Below are 17,435 nucleotides of genomic sequence, written 5' to 3' on the forward strand. Positions count from 1 at the left end.
GCTGCTGAAGGCTGGGGTGGCTGTGGCAAACTCAAGACAGCAAGAAAGACTGCTGCATCAATGGACTCTTCCTTTCCCAAGTGAGTTCTCTGTGGCCCATGATGCTAACAGCTTTTTGCCCACAACAACACTTCCTTCAAATTGGAATCAATCCCCTCAAACCCTGCCACAGCTTTATCAACCAAGTTTACGTAATATCCTAAATGTTTCTGTCGTCACTTCCACAAAATCCTCACAGCATCTTCACCAGCAGATTCCATCTTAAGAAACCACTTTCTTTTTGCTGATCCATAAGCAGCAGCTCCTCATCTGTTTGAGATGCAGCAACTCAGTCCCACCTTCAGGATCCACTTCTAATTCTAGTTTCCACCACATCTACCTCCTCCACTGAAGTTTGGACCCCTCCAGGTCATCCATGAGGGTTGGCATCAACTTCTTCCAAACTCCTGTTGATATTTTGATCTCTTTCCATGAATTATGAACATTCTTAATGGTATCTTCAACAGTAAATCCATTCCAGAAGGTTTTCAATTTACTTAGCACAGATCCATCAGAGGAATAACCGTCTATGGCAGCTATAGCCTAAAAAATGTATTTCTTAAATAATAATATTTGAATGTCAAAATGACTCCCATTTATGAACATTAGAATGGATGCTGTGTTAGCAGGCATGAAAATAAACATTAATCTCAGTGCACACTTCCACCACAGCTCTGGGGTGACGAGGTACATTGTCAATGTGCAGTAATCTATCTTTTTTCCAAGCAGTAGGTCTCAACAATGGACTTCAAATATTCAATAAACCATGTTGTAAGTAACTGTACTGTCATCCAGGCTTTGTTGCTCCATTTATAAAGCACAGGGAGAGAATACTGAACATAATTCTCAGGAGCCCTAGGATTCTCAGAATGGTCAATGAGCACTGGCTTCAATTTTCAAAGTCGCCAGTTACATTAGCTCTTCACAAAAGAGTCAGCCTGTCCTTTGAAGCCCTAAAGCCAGGCACTGACTTCTCTCCAGCTATGAAAGTCCTAGGTGGCACTGTCTTCCTATTGGAAGCTGTTTCATCTACACTGAAAATCTGTTTAGTGCAGCCTCCTTCATTAATTATCTGGGGTAGATCCTCCGGAAAACTTGCTACAGCTTCTCCATCAGCACACTGTACTTTCTACATCATTCACCCTGCACTTTGATGTTATGAAGACGGCTTTTCATGAACTTCATAAACCAGCTTCTGCTAGTTCCAAACTTTTCTTCCGCAGCTTCCTCACTTCCCTTGGCATTCCCAGAACTGGAGAGTCAGGGACTCCCTCTGGACTGGGAAGTGTTGTGGCTGTTTCCATTTTCTACCCAGACCACTACAACTTCCTCCATATCAGCAAATAAAGTTGTTTCGCTATCTTACATCCATGTGGTCACTGGAGCAGCACTTTTAATTTCCTTCAAAAACTTTTCCTCTGCATCACGACTTGGCTAAACTATTTGGTTCAAGAGGTCAAGCTTTCATCTTATGTCCACTTTTGACATGCCTCCCTCACCAGGCTTCATCATTTCTCGTTTTTTATTTAAGTGAGAGACATGTGACTCTTCCTTTCACTTGGACGCCATTGTGGAGTTATTAGCTGGCCTAATTTTAATAGTGTTGCACTCAGGGAATAGGGAGGCCCCAGAAGAGGGAGAGAAATGGCAGAACGGCTGGCCAATGGAGCAGTCAGAACAAACAACACTTACTGATCAAGTTTACCATCTTACACGGGCGCTATTCATTGCACCCCAAAACAATTATGACAGTAACATCAAGTATCACTGATCACAGATCATAATAACAAATATAATGGAAAAATTTGAAATACTGGGAGAATTACCAAAATGTGACAGATTCACAAGTGAGCAAGCACTGTTGAAAAAGTGGTGCAGGCTGACTTGTACAACATAGGTTGCCACAAACCTTCAATTTGTAAAATTTGCTCAACCTCTGAGTACAACAAAACAAAGTGCAGTAAAATGAGGTACACCTATACATACGGATTCCTTGAAGATGGGGGGGACCCATGAGGAGCAAAAGCACTAACCCCTCCCTGCAAACAGAGCTCAGAAACACTAGAGGTGGGTGGCATAAGTCCTTAGCCCCAGGGGGCCTGATTTTACGGGCAGCTGCAAAGGAAGGACTATCTTCACTGCTTCCCACAACCTTGACTTTGAGGCCATTATTCTGCTAGTCACTGGGAGGCAGTTGTTATCTCTTCCAGTTTTAACTGTCATTTATCTTATCAATGAGACCTCTATGCTAGCAACAAAAGGAACCTCTACTCCCCAAACAGTTCTAACTGATGACCAGTTAAGGGCTATTACGGCTCAAATATTCCCAAACTGCCTTCTGGGACCTAAAGTATCCAGGTGAGTAAACAGAAACTAGATCACCAAGAATCCAAATTAGAGGATGCCATTCATGCAAATGTTCCCCATTTCAGTCCCAGCTCCATCTTTCCTGATTAAAGAGGTATAAAGAGGTGACTGAGTAGCAGGCTCCCTAATTCTCTGGCCTCTGTTTAGCTAATATAACAAAATGGCTTTAAAACTTCAGTTCCTCTTCGTGAGCCCCTGCTGGCCTCCACTCTGCAATCCTCACTCCCCACTGAGGACAGATGCTGGATAATGGACACCTACCTCACAACCAGTTGGGCTGAAGGCAGCCCCCATGAGCTCTAATTAGCCTAGGGCCTGGACCGTCAGGGCATAAACCAGCAAACTAACCTGCTTTGGTAGTTGAGGGAAAACAGAGCCCAGAGTCAGAAAAGACAGTGGGGAATAGCATATAAAGGGCTGACTGAGAAATGCTGCAGCCTCAAAACTCAAGCATTCGCCTGTCAGTCCAAATGATAAGTGACTCGAGCAAACCTCAGAAACCACTCCAAGCTTCTGTCATGTGCAAAGGGTGATGAAAACAGTCTTTTAAATACTACAAAAGAGTTTGCAAATCAACTGCTAAAAGAGTTATTACGTAAACAGCAATGCTGTTCCCACTACTGAGGAAAGTTTCATCCTGTATGTTCTTCGACAAACTCCGCTGAGTATTTCCACTCCCCTTAGACAGGTACTGGTTTTCTAACCTCAGGGCAAATTAATGTTTTCAGAATTTCAGAATTCAGACTACAAACACAAAACGAACAAAGATCTCCTCACAAAATGTACTTAAAATAGCCTGAGCTACAGCTTGCAATTTTATTTAGACTCCTCTGCATAGTGTCAATGGAGCGCTTTTGTGTTGTTTTGGGTTCTTTTTCTGGTGTGAAGATAAAAGGTGAAACAATAAGGTACATGAATTAAATGGAAACAGAAACTATTAAGAGGGAGAAATTTGGAGCTGTGAAATATACAGCAAAAGGCAAGCAGGAAGAGAAAGCTGAAAGACTCTTTTGAGCCCCAAGTGAAATACAGGGAAATAATGCTTCTATGAATTAAAAAAAGAAAGATGTGGGTAGCCAACCACATTCCGTATGTCACTAGTACTGATGAATTACATGAGCAGGTAGCAGGACATGTATTTCCCCTCCACAGAACATAACTCACCCCACACTAACGACCAAACTAGGGAATACCATCTATGTTACACCCAATATAATTCTTTTATTTGTGCCTTACTCTTAAATGTACCTCAAGTTGAGGCGTTTATAAAGAAAAACTAAAGTTAGGGCATTGGTAGAAAAATGTTTTTCTTGGAAAAAGTCTGAAGTTTCAGAAAAAGCACATACACATACACCTGGACCCAGAGGCCACGAGTGGGAAAAAAATCAGGCCAAGCTGGAGCTAACCAATTTACCACCAGGGACACTGCCATCAGAGGCTGGCTGTGTGGCGCCATGCTTGCAGCCCTGCTGCCCTGCATCCAACACAGTGTGCCAAGTAATGTGGGGCAGGTTCTTGAAGTCTTTATAAGGAATGAAAACATGTCTAAGACCTCAAGGAATGTGAAGGCCTGCAAGTGTGAAAGCCTACATTTTCCTGCAGAAGTTACTTGAACAGCTAAGCCAGGGTAACGGTATTACCTCAGGAGGCTACAGAAACATTCCTTTGAGTGCCTGGGCACCAATGGAATAAAGAGAGGGCAAACGGACATTTTCCTTTTTCTACCTCCTCCAGTCGCCGCCTCTGCTCTTTCTGCTGCTCGATGCGTTTCTGTCTCTCTGCGAGCAGCTGCCGTTTATACTCTTCCTGCTCCCGGAGCTGTTGCTCCTGCAGGAGCTGCTGTCTCCGCAGAGCCTCAGACCGTTCCTTGTTCTCCTGTTGCAACCTCAGGAAGTCCCGACGAAGAGTGGACTCACCAGGCACATTAACAATGGAGCTGCAGGAGGAGACCGAGTGTTCAGGGTACAGCGGGCACGCCGCCCTTCTGTGAGGGGCAGCCCGGCAGGCTGGTGCACTCCTATCCCATCCTCTCAATGAGTTCCTCCCACTCTGAGAGGCAACGAATAAATCTACAACTTAATGGTACTATTGCCTATCCTCTTTTATCTGTTTCGCATGCATCTTAAAACTCTCTCCTGGTTGTCTGCCTGACAAGACACCTCTACTTAGGACTCCCCATCAACTCTAACTCTGTAAAATGGAAAGCTGACATCACCATCTTTCACTTCCTTAATCCCTCCCTGACCACCTAGTTTCCCATCACTAAAAGCAACATCATGTTCCAGGTCTGTCAGGATAGAAATATCAGCATAATCTTCAGTTCTTACCTCTCCTTCATCTTCCTCATCTGGTCCAAGACCTGTCATGTACCCCCTTCCCGCTTCCTTCAATTCCAGGGGCAGCAGCTGAGCCCACATGGGTCCCAGGAATTAGCCACTGCACACATCAATTACACACAGCACCTTTCCTAGCTGGTCTCCCTGTTGAGCGTCCCTTTCCACTTCTAGAACATCCAGGATAAATGGCAAATCAATCTCCTTAAATGGCCTCTTTCATTTTATCATGCTCTTAACCAAAAACAATTATACTGCTGCTCATGAAATCAGTTGAAATTACTCTAAAATTTTTATTCTCAAATGGATTCAAATCTTCTATGTAAGAAGGAAAAGAAACTACAGAGTTTCTTCAACAAATTCTCTTCCCTCTCTATAGGTTCTCACAGGTCTTTCAACAAACACTTCCACCCTCAATAAGTTATGCAGAGCTGCAGCAGGAATAGCAGCTAGGCAAGACTATTATTGACAGTTTAAATTCTCAATTCCTTGATTAACTTAGTTATTACAAGATTCTCGTGTTACCATGCCTTCAACCTTCTGCTTCACTGTACATTGGGAAGCAGAGAGAACCAAATCAGAAACTCTAAAATAGATCAGGACAGAATATACCCCACAGAGAGGAAATGAAATGCTGGTAACCACACTTGTGGGAAGAGCAGAGCAATTACATTTTGGGAAAGACTGCTGTGTTTTTCAGTGGAAACCCTGGTGGGTCATGAGCAAGACAGTTCTTTGTGCGTGTGACCATCTTGCAAACCATTTACCACCCACGCCTGCTCAGGCCATTAGTGCCAGAGGCAGGCTCCCCTTCCCAGGACCAAACACACCCCATATGCCTCCAAATGACTGGGAAGGGGGAACAACACAGTCTTGGTAAAGAACTAGTGGGTAAGAGGATTCGGGGCAAGATGTTTATAGGAATCATCAAAGAACAGAGATGGATGGAAGGTAGTGAGGCACTTCCAAAGTAACTGAAACCCCATCTCCTCACAAAGCAGGACACCAAGCAGCGGCTGCCTCAGTACCTTGGCTCTCCTTCCTGCTCAGGCACTTCCTCCTCCTCTTCCTCACTCCCACTGTACTCATACTCAGTTTCATCTATAAAGAAAGACAAGATAAATACAGTTTGTGAATCATGACATGGGCATGTAAAGGCAAGCATCTCCAAGGGCATTATAGCAGAAAACAAACAATATATTCTTTGCGAGAATAAACATGTATGGGGGACTTGAAGGAAAGTGAGTGACACTCAGTTCCTACAGTGAACGCTGCAAAATCCTGGGCCAGCCTTGCTGCCCTTGCTCTCAAGGCAATTCCATCTGGGACACACTGCTGACGGGGTGCAGGGCTGTGAGAGAGGCTTTGGAGCCCTCAATGCACAAGAAAATGGGCTTAAGAGTGTCCACAAATTCAGAAAGTCCACTCTGATGCCAAAATTCAAAAGAACAAGCAAGATTTAGCTGCCCAAACTAATTAAGACAACTACACAGGTATTTGGTTATTTGTGGCACTTGGTAACAGGATGCCAGTTATCCAAATGATCTGGAAAGTTACCAAAACAGCAAGGTCAATGTGAACTAGAGGCTACAGAAAAGAAGACTTCATGGAGATGGTGATGAAGCCTGCCTGCACCTTGCTGCACACAAGGGAACAAAGGGTGCTCTAGACAGTAGACACAGAACATGAAAGGATTGGAAAAGATACTGGCAACATAAAGAAATCTAATATATCAGCAGAAGGACATGTGCAAGAAGTGTACAGTAAGAGAAAAGTTATCAGGCTGTAAGCGTGGTCCAGGCCTACCCACTCCATCTGTAGTGGAGCAAAGCAGTGAGAAGCCTCAGGGTTTCCTGAGCAGGAGAAGAACATAAGCAACACACTGAGAATGATGGTCACAGCTGATGCTTGTCAAACCCTGAGCGACGTCCAGAGAACACAACATCCGTGAGGCAGTGAAATGTGCAGCAACAATGATGTGCTCCTGAGGAACATGAGAAGCATCCCGGGGCGACCAGCCGCAGTGACTGTGTAGCTGGTGACAGTTTGGTGGCACAGCACCCCGCTCTGGTCAGCCATGCCAGGGGCCAGGCTGGACCCCAAGTCCACCGCTAGACAAGCTACTCAAGCACAAACAAACCCATCACTCAGAAAGCAGCAGCCTATTTCGGATGGCAGAAAACTAAAGGAACATTTTTAATATGAAAGTAAAAACAGATTGAATACCTTTCTCTCCTCTCTTCTTTCTAGTCCGGTCTATATGATCCTTAAGCTGGATTCTAACTTGCCTCTCGTTGGGCTGATCCCTTATAAAAGGATGTTTCAAAAGCTGCTCTGTGGAGGGCCTCTGCATGTAATTCTTCACCAGGCACCCTTCTATAAAACTAAAAAATTTCTTTGACCTGTAAAAGGAAATTTTAAAAAAAAATCATCAAACTTCTACCACAAAGAGCAAAGCTCCAAAATACCGGTTAATTTATAAGCCTGAAAATAAAGAAGAGCTTTGAAATTCACTGTGACAGTCTGCAAATGCACAGGAACAACACAGGAGCTTCAGGACCATTGTGGACCGAGCATTACACAACATGGCTTAAGAGTCACACACATCACTGACAACACTGCACAGACATAGAGCTATAAAGGAGTCAGATTTAAATAAATTATTGCTTAAGAATAATCATTCGATCATGGGGTGGAGGAGGCCGGGGTGAAGGGAGGGTCTTGCCAAAATGAAGGCAGACAGAGGATAGGTGTCTGGAACCCAGAAGACAGACACAGAGATGTGAAAAAGATAGTAAGTGGCCAAATGCTGGGGTGCTTAAACCTGATAATATGACATTTCAATCAGTTTCAGACTAGTTTACTTCCCAGTTCTCTGCACTGAATATACAGAGGTAGAAGTAATAGTTCTGAGGGGGCAATGACTCTTGTCACCAACATATGCCCTACCAGGCACTTTTATTTTTGCCTGCTTCTCCGTACCTGGCTCATGAAGACCCCCATCTCCAGCCTCGGTGGAGACTTACCTATCATAGCTTTTGACTCAGCTCAGATATTGTCCCTTTTGGTAAGCCTTTCCTGGTCTCATTCCAACCCTAACTGCCCTAAGTGAGGAACTTTTCTGCAGGGGTTGCCTGCATTTGACAGTCCTTAGCATTATGTTTCTATCTCTGTCACCCCTGCTGGTTTGAAATGGTACAGGCCAAGAGCTGGTTCCTACTTTTCAACCGGTTAGCAATGCCTAAGACTGAGCATGGCAGACCATGATAGGTATGTAATAAATTTTTGTTGAATGAATGAGTTATTTGGTCTTTAGAAATGTGACTTAGAAAATTAGTTCATTTCTTTCCAATTAGTTCACCACTTTAAGGAATCACTTCTATTATCTTGTATTTCCTTCAAACACTTGTTTTCAATTCAACAAATATTTATGTATGAACAATTTACATTTGTTTATGCTAGGCCCTATATGAAATACACATAGGAAATAAAATGGAGGAAATTTACGTAGACACAGTAGTTGTATAATCAAATGTAGAATGAAGAAAAATACTGCTGCAGTGGGTTAGACATCAAAACAAGTGGGATGTTTGACATTCCAAAGACGGGAACAGGAACAAAGGTAGAAAAGTAATGGGAAATGATGAACTGCTTTCTGATGCTAATATAGGAAGTGGAAAAGAACAGAAAGATAGGTCAGGATCAGCTCAGAGCAGGGCCCCCAAAGTCACTCAAAGCAGTTGTTACTTCATCTGTGGTCAACGAGGACATGGGAGCTTCTACACAGTAGTGGAAGGCTCTAACATTCAGATTCCCAAACCCACTGTCCACAAGGACCATTCCAGAAGCTTATTAAAAATACAAATACCTGGGTTATTCCTCAGACCCCACAAGCTGGAAACACTGGGTTTGGAACCTTAAATTAAAAGATTCTAAAGGGATTCTCATGTACTGAATATACACATTAACATTTGGGAATCGATGACCTATAACATATTGTTTTAAATCAACTATTAAGTTCTTTTGACAGAGAGTTCACGGCTACTTCTCCAAACATAGTAGAAATTTCCATCTGGTGGACAGGAAGACAGAAAATATAAGGAACAAAGGACTTTATATTTGTAATTATGGTCCTTTACAATGAGAACAATGAGATAAATAGATGAAAATGCATCTAATCAAATTTAGTTAGAAAAAGTTTGGTGTAAGAACATAGAAAGAATTTACTGTCATCTGTGCCTGTCTCTTTATATCACCATATTATACACACAGCAGTTAATCTAAAACAGTGAATAATGGGCAGAATAATAAGAGTTGGGCCAGCTGACAAGGCTTATAAATTGTGAGATACCCTAAAGATAGAGAACACAAACTCCTTTAAATGAAACCTGACAGAGAAAAGGGGAAAATGCGTATTATTTAGTTCAGCATGAGCAGCAGACCTCACTCCTTGGTGGTATCTACTATACGCATTTGGTATCCCTTGGGTTGGCCATCTACGGGTGCCCAAAGTTATTGTGTCCCAATACAGGACACCAGTTGAAGCTAAAATTTAAAACTTGTTTGCCTTAAAGAACATCTCCAAAAACTGCTAAGTGGAATTCAACAACCTGTTATCTGGAATGGAATGTGGTTAAAGACAGTATAAAAGAATGAAGACAATCCTGCCAGTAGACAAAAGGTAGGGGGGAAAGGACAGCAAGAAGCAGAGAAAAAAAAGAAAACAAGAGTGAAAACATGGGTGTGCACATGTAATCCAGAGATGGAAAACTATAGAACATCAGATGGGCACCCATGGAGAAAGAACAGACACAAATAGCCGAGAGGGCAAGTCGAGGCCGGGAGGAGGCTTCACACTGAGATTTTGTGCCTATTTCAGAATTCAAGTCAAGAACCTGAGAGGAGATGATATTAATTGGATAACTAGAGAAAAGAGCTTCAGGGTGGAAGTAAGACGACAGTGGGTATGCATTAAGGGGAGATGAGTCCAGGAAAACACAGAAGAGAGGCGACAGGTCCACGTGCAAGAGGAGCCTGATGGGGACAAGAAAAGGGACAAGTGGGGACAAGAAAAGGTTGGGGGGGTGGGGGGAAGACTCAGAAGAAAGTTTGAGAGGGAACATTGGGCAAAATTCTCAGGCAGAAAACAAAACACTGCCCTCTCCCTTCAAGATTTTTAAATCTAAACCAAACCAGCACTTTCCCACACTGCTGCGATTCTCAAAGTTCTCGCCAGTAAAGGTCATCATCACCCACTCCACGGACACGTTTTTGTTTAGCAAGTGTATGAGAGCTGCAGGGAGAAAGAAAGGTGGCAGCTCAGAGGATGGTTCCTCTGATGTGTTCTTCTGGAATGGAAAGGGACACATCCACTTTGGTGTTTTGCAATAGTTACAGGAAATGCCTTCATTAATATTAAAATGCTGCTTCACCTGAGGAACTACAAGGCAGTACAGCTGTGCTTTCTCATGTGAAAATGTTCGGCAGTACATTACACTTGAGAGTGTGTTTAAATATTAAAATGGAACTTCTTTCTGTAACCATGTTACAGTTCACATGGTCACTTGTTGAGATGTTCTATAATTGGAAGAGAATGTATCAAGAAAAAAAATTTTTTTTAAATCAATACACTTTTCAACTGTTGTTTTGGGGCACTGGCTCTCCTGTTCTATGGGAATTAGAATGGCCAGAATTTGTCTCAGAGTCAAACTAAAATGAATTTTTTAAAAAAAATGAAAAGAAACAAGGACAACAAAGACAATACATAGCTTACCATTTTTTTGACTTCAGCCGGGGAGGAGGGTTTCTGGGGATGAGAAACAGTGCTCTCATTGGATGCATGTCACAGAGAGCTGGGGAGAGGAGACGGGTGGGTCAGCACGGCACTGATTTTACTCATTCTTGATTTCCAGGGCTTGCTCATCTTATTAAACGCTCTGTCTCATCATCTGCTTTGATAAGTTTTATGTCAAGCAGCTAGACATCTAGTTATGAACCCTAGGACATACCTTGAATTCCCATCTAAACATAGCAAAATATAAGGAGGACAAGAGCAACAAGAACATACAATTTCAAGTAGACATTGGAAAGTTCTTGTAAATCAAAGATAAACACTGACTCAGTCTTAAAAGAGTTAAAAGCTTCAGTTTCTAAACCACCTCTAAGATTACAATGAAAACAACTTGATTTTGGCAGGGTTGTTGTGAGGGTTAAATTTTGTCACTGCTTGTAAAGGCCATCACACACTGCCAGGAATACAGTGAGCAGAGTCAAGCCCCCTCAAGACATCCCCTGTTCATTGTTATAGCTAATATTACTATGAAAAGGCAGAAATGTGGGAGCAAAATGGGATTGTTTCATTCTGTGCAATTACTGTTTTGTATTCCTATCACTTGCTCAGTAAAGGCATGCTGGCTACACATGTACATCTTAATCTTACTATGTCACAAGAGGAAATATGCATTGTTCTGTGTTTATTTACCTCCATGAGAAACTTACACAAGGCAGCTAGAAAACAGGGGCCAAAGAAGAAAATCTACTCCCATTGTGAAAGAAAACTGAGACAAAAGGTCAGGCAACACTTCCTGATCTCTATTCCACAGAGTGAAACACGAGGGGACATATGTTTGAGACTGACATCCATTTCAATATTGCAAACTGATTTCCAGCTATTGGTAATTCATTTTCATTCATTCAACAAATATTTATTCAGCACCAACTACATACCAGCTGTACATTCTTTGTGTATCCCCTTTTTTGGGGGGACCAGTAGAAATGCTATTTTTACTTTTGTTCTCTGCAATTCTCTAACCTTGTCCCTGCTCAAAAATCAGTTTTATGAAGTTGCCATTGATATTAAACAAAGGAGAAGTGAAATTTCATAGGTAACACAAAAAAATTTATTATACAGATAAGAAGCAATGCCAACTTGTAAAGTCAGAGCATAAATACTACTAAAATTTTAAGTGTTAGGACCAGTTTCACTGAATATTAAGATTAAACTATAAAAGAAAAATTACTATCTATTATCTGAGGTCAGCATAATTTCAGTCACACATATGAATACAATTTCAATAAAAAAATGTAGCTTACAGACCTCTGGGATACCTCCGAAAGGAATAGCGGATGCTAAGAATTCCTTTTACATCTAAAACTTTATTAATGATTCCTTCATCTAAATGCCCCACTAGGAATGGCTTTGCCCATGAAGCTGCACTTTTTGAAGCCTACGGACTAGATTTAAGTTAATTTAACAGCTGGGCTAAATAGGAAGGAATATTACTTACGGGGAGCACCTTCTGCCATCTCAATGGCTGTAATGCCACAAGACCAAAGGTCGCTCTGCAAAAATAAGACAATTTTGTTATGGGTACCGTATAAGATATGAAGCCACTACCCTACCATTGCTGGTTACTCATGCAAATGATATAAAGGCATTCTTTGGTATAGAAACTGAAAGGAAGTTCGCCAGGAAATTAAAAGCACAAACACGTTCTCAAGAACGCTTTCCAAATGAATGAATGATAAACTAAAGACAAAACAGATTTGTTAATCAGAACTGCTCCTTATCTATGAATGAGTTAGAGAAGGTCCATATAAAAGCTTCTAACTGGCCGCCACATGCTCTGTTCAATGTTTCGTTTCTTTATAAGCATTCCGTAATTCAGACTCCTAGCCCAAATTTATGTTTATGTTAATATCTCAAAGTTAATTAAGATGTCAAAAGATTAAAGGCTAAAAACAGTCTTTAAAAAAACAAAAAAATAAAAATAAAGGTTCACAGCTGAATTAATAAAATCTACCACAGTGCACTAATTTGAATCACACTGCTGAGTCTCTCTACTCTCTCCTGAAGTCTTATGTCAGATGAGCAGTAAGTCAAACTGACTTTCTGTGCATGGAATCTTTTCTGATTCCTCTAAAATATTCATTTAAAAATGTCAATTTCAACTTTATTCCCCAATCAAATATAAGTTCTATGAGGACAGGCATTTCTGTTTTATTCACCTTTGTGCCCCCAGAAGAGTGACTTGCATATGGTAGGCACTCAAATAAACATTGGCTGATGAAGGAATCCAAACAAGACTTTTAAAATGCAGATAATGAATGGCTATTATCATTAGCATTCTTTTGTTTATATGCTATTCCAACAGAGGAATTAGATAATGTTGCTCAGTCTAAGGGTTTTCTAAAAAACCTATAATTATGTTACAGAATTCAAACACAAATGCTTGATTACAAGAATGAGGATAAGTCCATGAACTTCTCCATTATGTTTATGGAGTTTTCTATTCCATTGGGGTGCAAAGGAGGGGTTCATCATGGCAACCCTGTGACTGATCTTGGCAGCTTCAGTGGTGCAGTAAGCAGATGTTCTGTGCCCCCAGAAGAAGAAATATGAACTATACCTGTATCCTCTGAGGAGAGAGCTTGCTAAGAACGTTTTCCTACTAATTAAGTATCTCCACTTTATAGGAAACTAAACGACATTACGAAGACGGCAAAGGTAAAATTCAGAAGTGGCAAGACAAATCTAGAAGGTGGAATACTGTCTCTTCAGCAAATCAGTGTCCTAAAAAAAAAAAGAAAAAAACTGGGGGGTGTAGAAAAAGGAGGAATAATCTCAATTAAAAGATACCCAATGGCCAAACAATCAACTACTATGTCTTGTCCTGTGTTGAATACTGGTTTGGACAAACCAGGTGTAAACCAACTGGATCTAATTATGGATGTTGTATTAAGTTCTTTTTAATTTTCTTAGTGTTTTGGGTATATTGGAAAATGTTCCCAAATTTTGGAGATGTGTAATAACTCATTTAAGAGTGAAAAGTCACAAAGTCTGTAATCTATTTTAAAATATATCCAGCATGTTAAAAAATAAAATAAAAATCCCTCTGCACTGCAGACTTAAATTGAGTTTCACTAATAGGGTATTTATAATAAATATTAAAATACACTAAAGAGTGTTAAGATATTAACATAATTTTGAAAATCATTAAAGGTACATTAATCACTCAGATTCACTGAATTGAGGCAAGGAAAATAAAAAAACATTTTGTAAAGATTGAGCCTGAGTCTGATTATTAAATATGGGTTTTACATCAGGATCAAAAAAGTGTATTACTGACACATGTCCCTAGAGGTCACTCTAATAACCTAAATATATTTTGTCCCACAAAACTCTTTAACCATTAAGATTTCACATAGATAAAGTTATTGCTATATATTCTAGCAATATTTTTAAAAGAATAAATACCTGACTGTAATATATTCTTCTAGTTAGAAAGACCAACAAACAGGGTGTAATCACATAATTTACTCATGGCAAAAAGTTCTGTGCACAGCAAAGTGGCCCACACTGCCTTGAAAGCAGTGTGTTACTTAAGTAAGGAGGACAGAGATGATGTAAATAGACCAAAAAAAAGACAGCAATTAAATACCATCTGGAAAATCCGTACCTACAATAGGATGCCCTGTCATCCTCAGTGAAAAAGCAGGAAGAGAAAGGGGTGTGCAATGTGTAAGCAAAGCCTGCGCCCTCAGGTATGTTAGGGACACTGCAGGCCAAGCTAACTGTGCCTCTTACTCTGTAATCGTAGGTGGCATCTGGGTTCTCGTCACAGGCGATGACCTCAGGAGCCATCCAGTAGGGGGTGCCTATGAACGTATTTCTCCTCCCAACTGTCCTGTCAAGCTGAGCACTCACACCAAAATCAACTGTGGAAGAAAAAGGAAAGGAAAGTACCATTAACAAACAGGTAAAATACAAGATAAAGAAAGGGTGAAGAGGGGGTATGTTGAGAGTAAACTGAAATAGTTACACTTCAAGGACGCACAGCCTCAACACTACCTATTGTTGATGAGGAGCATCTTTCCAGAGCAAAGCCACCCAGGGGGCAAGATCCTCTATAATCTGGAAGCTCCTAAGAGGCCCAGAACCAGCCACCTCCCTGAGCTCCCAGACAGCGGCCAGCAAAGGGACATCTGGGTGAATGAGGATCTTAAGTGCTTTCAGGGAACGTATGTGCCACAAAAAGGTAAGTCACAGAAAGCCCCAAGTTCAGGAAAACTGACTGAAACCCACGTAACTTAGCTAAGAAGCAGCACTAACCACAAAAAGAGAAGAAATACACAAAGGTGTTCTGGAAAGAACACAGTACTGAACTAAATAAAGAGAATCAAGCTAAATTACAAATACCCTAAAAGACACTCCCCAAAGTACCTGGGACTGATTTTTCAGAATGACTCCTCCATCCCACTCAACTGAATTATGGTACTAGTATAGGAAAGTTCAAGGGTGAGGCTGGCAGAAAGACAACACCTCTAATGAGGTATCTGCCAATGTCATCACTGCCCCTAGCACAGCGCATGACAGTGGAGGAGCTTGTGCAGACGGGCCTACGGAGGATGGGGGTCACTCCCAGGGTTATGGACGCAACTTCTGTATGCAGCACATGCTCAGCAAACCCCTGGCTAGAAGTAGGCTGACATGCCGAACGCTCCTCAGAGACAGACACACAGGCCGGGCTGCCAGCAGAGCTCACAGCAATGGGACAGCAGTGGCAGTTCATCACCAAGCGATTGAAGGAGCCAGCATAGGCCACCACCGAGGGGCAGTGCAGGGACTCACATGGCTATAAAGGGACAGACCATTATATGAAAAGGGATAGGCAATTCCAACGGGTTAGGTCCCCAGTGTGAGCAACATTACCACTTTCTAGCTGCTCCTTGAAGACACACTTTAGATTACCATCTACAGTTTGGAAGGGATTTTCCAACTGGGCAGACTATTCTTCTAGAGACTATCAAAAAATGCAGACACTATGCAAGACAGCAACGATTTTATTTTTACAGGGTAACTACTGTGCCTAAGATTTTTGGAAGATGGATTGGATTCTTACAAGCATAAAGAAGTTTTATGTGCAGTGAAAGAAAACTTAATGCTAATTCTGTTTTAAAATTTGACAGACCATTATATGAAAGTGGGATAGGAAAAGGTCAGTCAGATCTAGGTAAGAAAAATAAAATCATCTCTAGGAAGACACCTCAGGCTCCATCCATCCATCCATGCATACATTTATTGAGCACCTACTACATTTAAGGCACTATACTAGCTGCTGCATAAGACTCTCTGGTTAAAGAAACAATTCCAATTGCTGCCCTCACAGAATTTATTTATATTCTGGTAAAGAAGTCAGAAACATAAGCGAACAAATAGCTACAGTTGTAAACTATATCAGTCTCATGAGAAAACAAGCAGTGGGACCCAGTATAGATGAGAGGGTCAGGGAAGGCCTCTGAGGATAAGAAAAGAATTGCAATTTCAAATCTGAGGTCAGCTGTTCTCAATGGGGACTAGCATGTGCAAAGGCCCTGAGGCAAGTTCCACAGGAGTTATAAAACGAGTGACTGAGGAACAAAGAAGTGAGGAGGGGATACAAAATGAGGTTGGAAAGTAGAGGCCATGGCTTTTTGTGAGCCACTCTAAGAGATGTAGATTGGATTCAAAGTGAAATAGGAGCCACTAATGGTATTTAAGAAGGAAAGCGACATGATGTGATTTAAGTTTTAGTTTGTCTACTATACTGAGACCAGAGTAGAGGGGAGAAGCACAGCGGAAGGGGGACTGTGCCAGGCTAAGCAGTAAGCCCAGTTCCCAATTTTTTAACAGAACAGAAATAGAGGACATGGGTAACAGACTAAACTTTTCACTAAATGCAAACAGGGGAGGGAATGTAGCTGGTTTGCGCCAGGGACAAGCACCATGTGTCACAGCCACAACATACCAAGCTTCACCTCCGCATTCTCTGTCAGCAATACATTCTGGCCCTTAATGTCCCGGTGAATCACATGATGGATGTGAAGATGTGCCAGTCCCTAAATAGGAGAGACATGTGACTTTAGTTCTTTGTCCCTGTAAGTAAATAGCCAGGAACACACCTTTTATAAAGACAAGTGCACATGCAGGCCAAAAGTTTTTGTGAGCCTTATTTAGAACATACAATTCAATCTTAGTGCATTTCCAGTACCACAAAGACAGAAGGAAGTACCCACCCCCAATTCCAATGGGTTAGGTCCCCAGTGTGAGCAACATTACCACTTTCCAGCTGCTCCTTGAAGACACACTTTAGATTACCATCTTCAGTTTCTCTGCTGTAATTTGTGCTATTTGTGTACAGAGTGGCTCCTTTCCCATGCTATATGTCTGCTACACATGGGTATACTTAAACTTCACACATCCCAGAGGAAAAGCAAAGAGCTAGTGTGGAGTTTAAAGTTTGGCTCTTGACTGCCTAGTTTTCCCACCACATGATAACAAATCACTATCAATCAATTCTACCTCTACCCCAAGTGTAAAACAATTTTGCCAACAAAAGAGCTTTATGTCAAAGTAAACTATCTTTCTTTCCCAAGAAAATAAACCCTACTGGTCATATAGCACTTTCTGATGACCTTGTACCTGGAATGAAGCCCAAGATCATGTCTCTCAGGTGGGAGAAGAACAAAACCGTATTTTTTATCCAAATATAGTCTGAAAGACCAAAATGCATCATTATCCCAACTCACTAATTTGTTCCTTCTTCAGCTAGAGAAGCCAAATCTATAGCCTGCCTCCTTAAGATACAAGCAACCTATTTATTCAGAAATGTCTCAATTCAAAAAGGGTAGATTAGAAGTAAGGCTTTATTTGAGCTT

The 17,435-nt window shown here is 41.4% G+C and overlaps 1 protein-coding gene across 45 annotated transcripts in view; it reads right to left on the bottom strand.

Moving 5' to 3' along the window:
- MAP4K4 (mitogen-activated protein kinase kinase kinase kinase 4) overlaps nt 1-17,435 on the bottom strand; it is a 191,019-nt gene that overhangs the window by 47,413 nt on the left and 126,171 nt on the right. For 44 of the 45 annotated variants that reach the window (XM_073239238.1, XM_073239453.1, XM_073239351.1 and 41 more), the window contains 7 exons: nt 16,526-16,616; nt 14,326-14,456; nt 12,026-12,080; nt 10,513-10,591; nt 6,966-7,141; nt 5,768-5,840; nt 4,132-4,342 (listed from right to left, as the gene is read on the bottom strand). In XM_073239238.1, the coding sequence (XP_073095339.1) occupies nt 4,132-4,342; nt 5,768-5,840; nt 6,966-7,141; nt 10,513-10,591; nt 12,026-12,080; nt 14,326-14,456; nt 16,526-16,616 (816 nt within the window). Of the gene's footprint in view, nt 1-4,131; nt 4,343-5,767; nt 5,841-6,965; nt 7,142-10,512; nt 10,592-12,025; nt 12,081-14,325; nt 14,457-16,525; nt 16,617-17,435 lie in introns of those variants that run through there. The other variant, XM_073239363.1, reaches the window with a different exon arrangement.

Source organism: Manis javanica, chromosome 1, assembly GCF_040802235.1.
Source record: "Manis javanica isolate MJ-LG chromosome 1, MJ_LKY, whole genome shotgun sequence".
Taxonomy (NCBI): Eukaryota; Metazoa; Chordata; class Mammalia; order Pholidota; family Manidae; genus Manis; species Manis javanica.